The sequence below is a fragment of the Stenella coeruleoalba genome (genome assembly GCF_951394435.1).
Source record: "Stenella coeruleoalba genome assembly, chromosome: 9".
Classification (NCBI taxonomy): Eukaryota; Metazoa; Chordata; class Mammalia; order Artiodactyla; family Delphinidae; genus Stenella; species Stenella coeruleoalba.
In genome coordinates, this window is record NC_137155.1 from 94,345,717 (window position 1) to 94,358,700 (window position 12,984).

A 12,984-nucleotide genomic window follows, 5' to 3' on the forward strand; every position below is an offset into this window, starting at 1 on the left:
TTACAAGATATTGAATATAGTTCCCTGTGCTATACAGTGGGTCCTTGTTGTTTACCTATTTTATATGTAGTAGTGTGCATCTGTTAACCCCAAATTCCCAATTTATCTCTCCCCCACCCCTTCCCCTTTGGTAACATAAGTTTGGCTCTAGCTCCTGCCTTCTTTACAGTTGTCTCTGCTGTGGGTGGGGGGAGACAGTAGGGGGACAGAAGCTCTGGGCTCTGCATCTGTGCTAAGAGGCAGAAGGGCCTAGAACCGGGCCTTCCACTGTAGTACCGATTGTATGATGTGTGACTCTCACCTGTGCTCTGAGCCCTTCTCTTACTCTTCCCCAGGGTTCTTCCTCCACCAGTTTTCTTCACTTTCTCTACCACGGAAGCGCCTTCCCTCCGTTGGCTCTTTTTTCTCCAGCATGTAACAATCTTTGAAAGCAATCTACCTGTCCTTCCTTTCTAAGTCCGACAAGGTAAACAGGTGCTACCTATAATCCCTACTTTATAGATGGGGCAATGGGTCCAGAGAGATTAAGTGTAAACATGTGGCACATGTGCTCTAGAAAGTAACTTCCATGGAGGTTAGAGAAAGTGTTGACAACAACACTGGGTTGCCTCCCCAAAATCAGAGGCGTGAACAACTATACCTATTAATCATCTTTTGAGCAAATTTTTTTTTTTTGTACAGAAACACTGATTAGGAAAGACTGGTCATTATAAACTACAGGTGAGAAAATGGATTGTTTTCTTAAAAACTGACCACAGGCACATGGATAACTAAATATTTTTATTTGACATCTGGATTCAATTTCACATATATTTGCATAAATTATGAATAATTATCTCTAATGATTGACTATGCACAACTGCACGCTAGTTCACCTGATCCCACTTTCACTCTCCACTTACAACGCAATCGTCACTGCTGTAGCACCAGAAAGAAGAGAGCTGCTGGTCCCTTTCCTTAGGGCAACACCGGCTTTGCGCTATGTAAAGCTGCTGGGCAGGTTCTACCTGTTTTAAATTTTAATAATCAGGCCAATCATTTTAAAATTTATTATGAAAAGATAATACCAGAAACCATTAAGGCCAGAATAAAATGCAGTTCTAGCATCCCAAGCTAGAAGGAATTATTTTTTCAGTGAAAGGGAATACATATAATACAGAAAGAGCTAATATTATTAGACAGAAGTAGCCTTTGGTGTTAAGCAATTAAGGATGAACAGGAGGAGGGTTATGTGCTGGACAGCACGGAGCCTCAACAGAGCCTTCTCAGGTTCAAACCTAAAAACGGTTTTCTAGGGCTTCCCTGGTGGCGCAGTGGCTGAGAGTCCACCTGCCGATGCGGGGGAACGCGTGTGCGTGCCCCGGTCTGGGAGGATCCCACATGCCGCGGAGCGGCTGGGCCCGTGGGCCATGGCCGCTGAGCCTGCGCGTCCGGAGCCTGTGCTCCGCAACGGGAGAGGCCACAACAGTGAGAGGCCCGCGTACCGCAAAAATAAAAGCCAACAGTTTTCTAGGATACATGGAATGATTAATAACATAAGAATGATCAGTCCTGAATTTTAGAGTGGAATAATCCACATTAGTTTCCCAACTGAGTGTAATTTACTTTCTTAAGAAATAATGATTTCCCCCCGTCACTGTACAATTGAGATCTGTCATTCATAATGTTTATGTATATAACATATTTAAACATATTTAAAACTAGCAGGCTTCTCAGGGACAGGTTTAGATTCCTGCCAACCAAGGTGAACTGTTCTTGTGGAGCATGAAGTTGTTGGCAAATGAGGTCAGAGGCACAGCTGCGGAGGTCAGTCATGGGTGTTTTTGATGGCCATGGTCCAGAGGAGGGGATGGTCTGTTTCCACAGTCACAACACCAGATCCATCGTAGGTATTGGAAGTGCTGACCAGTGTTCCGAAACTAATCCTATGATTTGCTGTAAGAAAATAAGAAAACAAGTTTGGTGAGAGCCAAGCTCCCTCCAGTGGAGAATGGCTTTGTCAAGAGTTACCAAAAAGCAATTAAACACACACTTTGATAGATGATCTGTAAAATGCGGGATGGGTTAACTTAATACCTGCCCTGCAAACAGACTGTACCTTTTTTTTCTCCTGTGCTTATACAGTTAGGCCCCCAGCAGCCATCTGCTTCATACCGAGGAGTGTACGTATGTCAATCCCAATCTCTGGCGGGGAATGGGGAGTTAGTGTTTAATGGGGGCAGTGTTTCAGTTTAGGAGAAAAATTCAGTAGCTGGATGATGGTGAGAGTTGCACAACAGTATGAATGTACTTAGAGCCACTGAACTGTACAGTTAAATATGGTTAAAACAGTATGTTTTATGTGACTCTTACCACAATAAAAATTTTTTTTAAAAATGTGGGATAGGTGAAATGTATGATATGAGATTCTAAACCTGAAAGTTTCTATAGCTTGTTATAACCAGTCTTCCTGGAGTTGGTTATTGGTTATTTACCAGTTTGGGATATATGTCACTCTCAATACTAAATTTCATGAAATTTTTTTTTTCCTTTACCAGTTGTAAAACCAAAACCCATTTCTGCAATAGGTTACTTCCTTGCCTGGGTGCAATTTTAATCTTTCTTGATGATTCCGAATTACCTTTTTTTTTTTTTTTTTTTTTTTTTTTGCGGTACACGGGCCTCTCACTGTTGTGGCCTCTCCTGTTGCGGAGCACAGGCTCCGGACACGCAGGCTCAGCGGCCATGGCTCACAGGCCCAGCCGCTCTGCGGCATGTGGGATCCTCCCGGATCGGGGCACGAACCCGTGTCCCCTGCATCGGCAGGCGGACTCTCAACCACTGCGCCACCAGGGAAGCCCCAGAATTAACATTTTTATATTTGACTAAGCTCTATAAAAATACAGTTTTAGTTTTAATTATAAATGATATGGGGCAGAAAGCTAATTACTTAAAAATAAAAAGCATGGGATTTTGGTCATTTTTTCTCATAAAGAAAAGCCAAAGTGAACAAGGCTTGCTTTCTGTAAAATTAATCAGAACTGGGAGGTCAAAAAGCAGACTTCCAAATGTGTAATCTTGAGCGTGCCACTTAAACTCAGCATACAATGAGGGCACAAGATGAGATAATCCTTTAAATTACTTAATTATGAAAATAAAGGCTTTGGAGTTAAGGTATATTATTAGAATTTATATATTTATAAATTACAAATTTATAAATTACAAATTTATAAATTACATAATTACATATAAATTACGTTTATATATATATATTTCCTATCAAGTTCGTTGAAGTTAATACCTGGGCTCCCATTGATAACCTCACTTCCCTTTGCTTATAAAAGAGCAGTTCACGGTATCAACATGACTTGAAACCATGACTGTCCTGCAAACATTCCTTGATAATCAGTACCGATTTCTTCGCTAAGAAATTAGAAAGAGAAAAGTAAACAAATGTTATGGAGAGAAATAAACAAATGTCAGAGTCAGAAAAGGCCCCTTTTCCTTCAAACAAAGTTCAACTATGAAGTTACACAGCTTTGGAGTAAATAATTCAATTATAATGGTCACTTCCCGCTAGAGGGAGCCTGTTATCTTTCTGAGGAAATCTTGAAAAGGCAATTTAAAAATTCAGAAGTAGTATTATAGGATAATATAACATCAGTAATTCACACAGTTTACTTATTAAAACTCAAACTATTTCTTTACTAATTACTAACGTGATTAGTAAACTGTCAACACGTTTACTAATGCAAACATGAAGTTATAAAGTAAAACTACAGGAATACAAGAGTGAACCTCATGTGACTGTTGCCCTAACAGGTAACTCAGTGCAAGAAGCTTTCGCCTCTCAGTAATCTGGAGCTTTTCTGAGATGATGTTTCTGAATGATATTTATGATAAGCACATAAATTTACAAATCCAGACACTATTACATAGATAGTGAGTCTGTCAAGGAAAGAAGCCTTGCTCTCCTGAAGGGTGACCGTGCCTGGAATCCGGGTGCACCAGATCCCTACTGACATCCATCCCAGGCCCAGGGTTCCCAACAGCCCTCTGAGGAAGGGCTGGGGAACAGTTTACACATTTCATACCATTTATTCAGAAGGGCAATTTAGGGTGCCTCAGTGGACCAGCTTTACAGTGGAAACCCCCCAGGGAAGCACCAGGTGCACACAACCCACCTGAACGTGAAACAGTGCGTTTAAGATTCTGGCAGCTAATTAAGTTAAAATCCTGTTTTTTACCTGGGCTCAAAGGACATGAGTGCAAAATTATTTCTCTAGTTTGTAGTTGCATGTAAATTCCTTTCTGATTTTCTGAAGGTAGACTATGGATTTTGGATTATCCTAGGTAGACAACTATATTATATATGTTGGCTTTTCTAAGACATTGTTGCATCCTAATTAATTCTTAAATGGGAAAAGAAGTGAAATAGCTTTATTAGGGTATGAGAAGGTACAGTTTTTACTTTGCATGAAATATATAAGGCCATTATTATCCAGGCTTATAAATCATGTTTTCTTTGTATTTTGTAATGTTAAAAGAACCAGTTATTAAACATTTCTTAGTTGGCTTTGGGCTGCTGTAACAAAATGCCATAGGCTGGGTTGCTTAAATAGCAGACATTATTGCTCACAGTTCAGGAGCTTGGGAAGTCCTAGATCACGGTGCCAACATGGTTGAGTTCTGGTAAGAACTGTCTTGCTGGCTGGTTTTCAGACAGCTGCCTTCTTGCTGTATCTTCATATGGTGGAGAGATCTCCTGCCTCTTCCTCTTTTTATAAGGGCACTAATCCATCATGAGGGTCCCACCCTCATGACCTAATCCAACCCTAATTATCTCCCAAAGGCCCCACTTCCAAATACCATCACATTGGGGGTTATGGCTTCAATATGTGAATTTGGGGGGACTCAAATACTCAGTCCATAACAATAGTTACAATTAATTAAAGGTTACAGTGAAATTGATTTGATTATCTCCAAATTTATGGAAAGTAGAATAAAAATGATAGAAAAAAATGAATAAACTGAAACACAAAATCATGAAATTCTATTGACTATGTCACTACAATTATTTTGGAGTATGTTTTCTCCAAAGAATCATGCTTTTGGACAAAACTTTCAAAAGTCTTCCTTAGAAGAAAATATTTTTTTTTTAAAGAAAATATTTGGAATTAATACTGAACTCCCCTCTCCCCAGATGTTTGAGGGTCAATCATGAAATAAAATACATAAGACTGACAGAGAGATAACTTCCTGCAGATAGCAATACAACAATTACTTCCTTTTATTATTTTTTCTTCCAGTTTTATTGAGAGATAATTGACATATAATAACACTGTATAAACTTAAGGTGTATAGCAAAATGATTTGACATATGTATATATTGTGAAATGATTACCAAAATAAGTTTAGTTAACAGCCATCACCTTATATAATTACATTTTTTTTTCCTTGTGAGAACTTTGGTGTCTACTCTCTTACCAACTTTCAAATATACAATACAGCCTTGGCAATGCTTGTCATGTTGAACATTACACAGCCAGTACTTAAATTTATCTTAAAACTGGAAGTCGATATCTTTTGACCCCCTTCACCTCATTCTCTCCACCCTCTGCCTCTGGTAACCACAAATCTGATCCTTTTTGATATAAATTTGAGTTTTTTAGCTACCACATATAAGTGAGATGGTACAGTACGTGTCTTTCTCTGTGTGACATTTCATTTAGCATAATGCCCTCAAGGTCCATTCATATTGTTGCAAATAGCAGGGTTTCCTGTTTATGGCTGAACAGTATTCCACTGTATATACACCACATCTTTATTCATCTGTCGGTGGAAACTTAGGTTGTTTCCATGTCTTGGCTATTGTAAGTAATGCTGTAATGAACATGAACATGGGAGTGCAGTTATCTTTTTGACATAGTGATTTTGTTTCCTTTGGATATATACCCAGAAGTAGGATTGCTGGTAATATGGTAGTTTTATGTTTAATTTTTTTGAGAAACCTCCATACTGTTTTCCATAGTGGCTGTACCAATTTACATTCCCACCAACAGTGCACAAAGGTTCCCTTCTCTCCATATCCTCTCTAGAACTTGTTCTCTTGTCTTTTTGATGACAGCCAATCTAATAGGTATGAGGTGATAACTTATTGTGGTTTTGATTTGATTTCCCTGACTAGTGATGTTATCTACCCTTTTCATGTACCTAGTGGCCATCTGTATGTTTTCTTGGAAAAATGTCTATTCAGGTCCTTTGGCCATTTTTAACTTATTTTTTTTTCTTTTGAGTTGTGTGAGTTCTTTATATATTTTGAATATCAACCCCTTCTCAGATATGATTTGCAAATATCTTATCCCATTGCTTAGGTTGTCTTTTCATTTTGTTATCGTTTCTTTTGCTGTGCAGAAGCTTTTTAGTTTGGTGTAGTCCTATTTGTTTATTTTTTATTTTGTTCCTTGTGCTTCAGTCTTTTGTGCTTTGGTCTTTTGCCAAGACCCATGTCAAGAAGCTTTATTCCTGTGTTTTCTTCCAGGAGTTTTATGGTTTCAGGTCTTATGTTTAATTTCTTAATCCATTTTGAGTTAATTTTTGGGAGTGATGTAAAATAGGGATCTAGTTTTACTCTTTTACATGTGACTATCCAATTTCCCAGCACCATTTATTAAAAGGACTGTCTTTTCTCCATCAAGTATTCTTGGCTCTCTTTTCATGTTAGCTCACTGTATGTGTTGGTTCTCAATTTCTGGGTTCTCAATTCTGTCATATTGGTTTATGTGTCTGTTTTTATGCCAGTACCGTAATGCTTTTATTATTATATCTTTATAATATAGTTTGAATTCAGGAAGTGTGATGCCTCCAGCTTTGTTGTTCTTTCTCAGGATTGCTTTGGCTGTTCAGGGTCTTTTGTAGTTTCATATGAAGTTTAGGATTTCTCTTTCTTCTGTAAAAAGTGCCATTGGAATCTTGATGGGGATTGCAATGAATCTATAGGTGGCTTTGGGTGGTATAGATATTTTAACAATATTAATTCTTCCAATCCATGAGCATGGAATATCTTTCCATTTATTTTAATCTTCAATTTCTTTCATCAATGTATTACAGTTTTCAGTGTAGAGATCTTTCATCTCCTTGGTTAAATTTATTCCTAAGTATTTTATTGTTCTCGATGATATTGTAAATGAGATTATTTTTCAGATAACTCATTCTTAGTGTATAGAAATACCTTTGATTTTTGTATGTTGAATTCTGTATCTTGCAACTTTACTGAATTCATTGATCTAACAGTTTTTTTTTTTTTTGGTTCAGTGTTTAGGCTTTTCTATACATAAAATCATGTCATCTACAAACAGAGATAATTTTAGATCTTCCTTTTCAATTTGGAAGGCTTTTCTTTCTTTTTGTTGCCTGCCTTCTCTGGCTTGGACTTCCAGTGCCATGTTGAATAGAAGTGGTGAGAGTGGACATCCTTGTCCTGTTGGAAAAGCCTTCAGTCTTTCACCATTGAGTATGATGTTAGCTGTGGGCTTGATATATATGGCCTTTACTGTATTGAGGTGCATTCCTTTTCTATAGCTAGTTTGTTGAGAGTTTTTATCATGAATAGATGTTAAATTATGTCAAATGCTTTTTCTGCACCTATTGGGATGATCATATGATTTTTATCTTTCATTCTATTAATGTAATATATCACATTTATTGATTTGCATATATTGAACCATCCTTGCATCCCAGGGATGAATCCTACTTGGTCATGGTGTGTGATCCTTTTAATGTGCTGCTGAATTAGGTTTGCTGTTTTGTTGAGAATTTTTGCATCTATATTCATCAGGGATATTGGCCTGCGGTTTTCTTTTCTTGTAATGTCCTATTTGGCTTTGATATCAGGGTAATATTAGCCTTGTAAAATGAGTTTGGAAGTGTTCTCTCCTCTTCAGTATTTCTGGATATTTTGAGAAGGACTGCTGTTAATTCTTCATTAAATGTTTGGTAAAATTTACCAGTGAAGACATCTGGTCCTGGACTTTTTTTGGGAGATTTTTGATTAACAATTCAATACCCTACTAGTAATTGGTCTGTTCAGATTTTCTAGTTCTTCCTAATTCAGTCGTGATAGGTTCTAGGTTTCTAGTAATTTATCCACTTTTTCTATGTGTTGGTGTATAGTTGGTCACTGAAGACTCTTATGAACCTTTGTATTTCTGTATTATCAGTTGTAATGTCCCCTCTTTCATTTAAAATTTTGTTAATTTGGGATCTCTCTCTTCCCCTTGGTTAGTCTCAATAAAGATTTGTCTGTTTTGTTTGCCTTTTCAAAGAGCCAGCCCTTAGTTTTATTCAGTTTTCTCTATTTCTTTCCTGGTCTCTATTTATTTATGCTCTAAACTTTATTTCCTTTTTTGGCCAACTTTGGGCTTAGTTTGTTCTTCATCTTCTAGATCCTTGAGGTGTAAAAGTTTGGTTGTTTATTTGAGATCTTTCTATTTCTTGAGGTATGCATTTATAGATATGAACTTCCCTCTGAGACCTGCTTTTGCTGCATCCCATAAGTTTGTATGTTTTGTTCCCATTTTCATTTGTCTCAAGATACTTTTAAATTTCTCATTTAATTTCATCTTAGATCGATCTACTGGTTGTTCAGGATAGTACTGTTTAATTTCCATGTATTCATGAGTTATCCAGTTTTACTCCTTTTACCAATTTCTAGTTTCATACCATTGTGGTCAGAGGAGATATTAGGTATGATTTTAGTCTTGGTTAATTTGCTAAGACTTGTTTTGTGGCCTAATGCATGATCTATGCTAGAAAATGTTCTGTGTGCATTTGAGAAGAATGTGTATCCTGCTGTTGTTAGACAAAGTATTCTGTATATGTCTGTTACAACTTAGTCAACTGTGTTGTTCAAATCCATTGTTTCCTTATTGATTTTCTGTCTGAATGATCTATTGGTTATTGAATGTTGGGTATTAAAGTCCCCAACTATTTGTTGTTGTTTGTTTATTTCTCCTTATAATTCTGTTAATGTTTGCTTTATATAGTTAGGTGCTCTGATGTTGGGTGGGTGCATAAATATTTACAATTGGTGTATCTTTTTGATGGATTGACCCCTTTATTGTTATATAGTGAAGTTCTTTCTCTTTCTGTCATTTTTAGCTTAATGTCTATTTTGTCTGATATTAGTATAGCTACCTTTGTTTTTTCTTCGTTATCATTTGCTTGAAATATCTTTCTCCATTCTTTCAGTCTCAGTCTGTGTCATTGAAGCTAAAGTGAGTCTCCTGTAGGCAGTATATTGTTTGATATTGTTTTTAAGTCATTCGTCCAATTTTGTATCTTTGATTGGAGAATTTTATCCATTATGCTTAAAGTAATTATTGATGGATAAGGATTTACTATTGCCATTTTCTTACTTGTTTTGCTGACTGTTTTGTAGCTCTGTTGTTCCTTGCTTCTTATTCTGCTGTCTTCTTTTGTGTTGATGACTTTTTTTGTATTGGTATACTTTCACTTGATCCTGATCTCTTCTGTAATAGGTTTTTCCTCTGTGGTTACCATGAGCCTTATATAAACTATCTTATATTTATAATATCCTATTTTAAGCTGACGACAACTTAACTTCAATAGCATCTCTAAAATTACAATTTACTTCTCCCCCATCACGTTACAATTTACATATTTTTTATATTATGTATACAGTAACAGACTATTGAAGTTATGGGTTTTTCTTAATACATTTTAAAACTTTTAAACTAGAGTTGTAAGAGAATTATGCACCACTATTACCATATTAAATAACTTTGATTATTTACCAATACCAGGAAGTCTTATACCTGTGTTCATCTGATTTTATCATGTAAATTAGCATCACTTTATTTCGCTTGAAGAACTCCCTTTAGCATTTCTTGTAAGGCAGGCCTAGTGGTGATAAACTCAATCAGCTTTCATTTGTTCAGGCACTTACTTATCTCCCCTTCATTTCTGAAGGACAGGTTTGCCAGGTATAGTATTATTGTTGACAGTTTTTTTTGTTTTTTTTTTTTCCCGGTACGCGGGCCTCTCACTGTTGTGGCCTCTCCCATTGCGGAGCAAAGGCTCCGGACGCGCAGGCTCAGCGGCCATGGCTCACAGGCCTAGCTGCTCCACGGCATGTGGGATCTTCCTGGACCGGGGCATGAACCCATGTCCCCTGCATCGGCAGGTGGACTCTCAACCACTGCGCCACCAGGGAAGCCAGACAGATTTTTTTCTTTCAATATTTTGAATATATTACCCATTCTCTCCTGGCCTGAAATTCTCTTTCTGTCTTTGACTTTTGGAACTATTTGGTTTAATCTGTTTGGGGTCCTTTGGGCCTCATGGATTTGTATGTCCATTTCTTTTCTCATTTTCAGCCGTTATTTGCTTTATATACACTTTCTGTCCCTTTCTCTTTCTCCTTCTGGGGTACCCATAATGCAGATATTGTTTCTTCTGATGGCGTCCTATAAGTTCCATAGGCTTTCTTCACTCTTTTTCATTCTTTTTTTTCTTTTGTTCTTCTGACTGGATAAATTCAAATACCCTGTCCCTGATTCTTTCTCTGTCACTGATTCTGTCTTCTGCATGGTCAATTCTGATTTTGAAGCTCTCTATTGAACTTTACAGTTCAGTCATTGTATTCTTTAGCTCTAGGACTTCTGTTTGGTTTATTTTTGATGGTTTCTATTTTTTTTTCTTCATCTCGTTTTGTTCATGCAATTTTTTCCCCCGAATTTTGTTATCTGTCTTGTAGTTCACTAAACTTCTTTTAAGAAGATTATCCTGAATTCATTGAAGTTCACAGATTTCCATTTCTTTAGTGTCAATTATTGGCATTTTATTAGTTTCCATTGGTGGTGTTGTTTACCTGATTTTTCCTGATCCTTGATTTCTTACATTGGTATCTGCACATCTGAGTAAACAGTCTCTTCTTCTAGACTTTACAGGTGTGCCTTGGCAGAGACAGTCCTTCACCAGTCAGCTCAGCTTGGGGTTCTGGACATGTGAGCTGACAGAGTCCTTGGGCAGGGGGAGCCTGCTATTAGGGTCTTCTTTGTGGGCAAGGCCACTGCCTGAGCTCTGAGGTTGTGGGGTATGTGTTGTGGCTGAAAACAGTTGGATAGGACTGCTGGCTTGGTTCTTTGCCCAAGTGAGGCTGTTGGATGGGGCTCTGTAGTTGCCTGGGTTCTCTGGTCAGGTTTCCTGGATGGTCAGACTTGGTACTATATTTAGCAGTAGTTGGGGCTATGATGTAGCTTCCCTGCTTGACCAGGGCAGCAGAATGGACCCCATGGCCAGCACAGCCCATGGTTTAAGGACCCAGATCAGGCAGGATTGTGTGCCAAATTCTCTGGCCACGCAGAGTTGCTGGTTTTGCAGTGCAAATGGTGAGAACCACTGGTTGTGCTCTCTGCTCAGGTATCACTGTAAGTGGGGCTGTAGGATGGGCTATGCCAGCGGTCCCCAACCTTTTCGGCACTGGGGACCGGTTTTGTGGAAGACAATTTTTCCATGGACCGGGGCGGGAGGTGGGGGGATGGTTCAGGCGGTAATGCAAGGGGGAGCGAAGGGGAGCAGCAGATGAAGCTTTACTCGCTAGCCTGCTGCTCACCACCTGCTGTGCGGCCCAGTTCCTAATAGGCCGCAGACCGATACTGGTCTGCAGCCCAGGGGCTGGGGACCCCTGGGCTACACAGTTTCCCATGTGCCTGGTTAGGTTTCCTGGTTGGGCATGCTGAAGGCTGTATTTAACAGTGGGTAGGGCTATGAATTAGTTTCCCTGCCTGGGCAGAGCCACCAGACAGGCTCTAAGGCTGACACGTCTCTTATTTGGGGGCCAAATTAGGCAGAATCATGCACCAAGTTCCCTGGCCTGACAGGCCACCATCCTGGCTCTGCATACGGGCAGGGCCACTGGCCAGGCTCTCCATTCAAGTGCTGCTGTAACTGTGGTTGCAGGATGAGCTACACAGACTCCCAGGAGCTCTGGTCAGGTTCCTGCTCGGTAGGGCTGGAGGTGGTATGCAGCAGTGGGTGGGGCTGTGAATTAGCTTTCCTGTCCCGATGGAGTGGCAGAACAGGCTCCATGGCTGGCAAGGGCTCACTGTCTGGAGTCCTGAATCAGGCAGATCTGCGCCCTGCCAAGCTCCCTGGTCGGAATGGACCATGATCTTGGCCCTGCAGATGAGCAGAGCTGCTGGTTGGGACTTCTACTTGGGCACCACTGGGAGGAGGAACAGGGCCACAGTCCGAGCACTCGTTGCTATAAATCCCTTCCCCCTTCTCTGTCACAGTCACGTCCCCAAGTCCCCTTAGATGCCCATAAGGCAAGACTTGAGAAGGCATCCTGAGAAATGACCCATGATGCTGGAGGAGCCGGGTGGATTTTCCCCTGGAGGAACTGCAGGCCTGGAGAGCCAGCCTGGGGGAGGAGTGATGTGGTCCGGGTGCAGCTGCTCCTCTGAACTTTTCTAATGTGGTCCTACCTCATTCTCTGTGATACAGGGGGTGCCTTCAGCCTCACCCTTGTATTCTAGGATTTTCACAGTGGTGTCTTGTCTATAGATAGTTATTAGTTGGTCTTCTTGTGAAGGGGACTGAGGTTGGGAATGACCTATGTTTCCATCTTGATGATGTCACTCCTTCACAAATTAACTTTTTCATTTCTACTCCAGAGGACTCATCCAAAACTTTGGCTAGCTGAACATTTACTTTCAATTCAACATTTAGAACCTATCTAGATTCAGATTTTTTCCATCTTTATTTGCAGAGAGTACAGCAGAGCTAAACATAGTTGTTCCGAGACAAGTCACTCAGATCAAGCCCTGTTTTTAACTATAGACAAACATAAAAGTGATAGCCATGTGTAAAACTATAAGCAATCTGTGATAAACATAACCTAAAATTGCTTGCTCTGTTTGAATATAAAAGTTGTGTCTTATCTATTTGCTTCAAAGACATGATCATCAGTTGTTTTAAGGA

General features: G+C 39.3%; 1 protein-coding gene across 2 annotated transcripts in view; it reads right to left on the minus strand.

Moving 5' to 3' along the window:
- Positions 1-597: 597 nt before the first annotated feature.
- Positions 598-12,984, minus strand: part of TPK1 (thiamin pyrophosphokinase 1) — a 333,066-nt gene continuing 320,679 nt past the window's right edge. For both annotated transcript variants that reach the window (XM_079932024.1, XM_079932025.1), the window contains one exon: positions 598-1,935. In XM_079932024.1, coding sequence (XP_079788150.1) covers positions 1,808-1,935 — 128 coding nt within the window. In that variant the 3' untranslated portion in view covers positions 598-1,807. The remainder of the gene's footprint in view (positions 1,936-12,984) is intronic.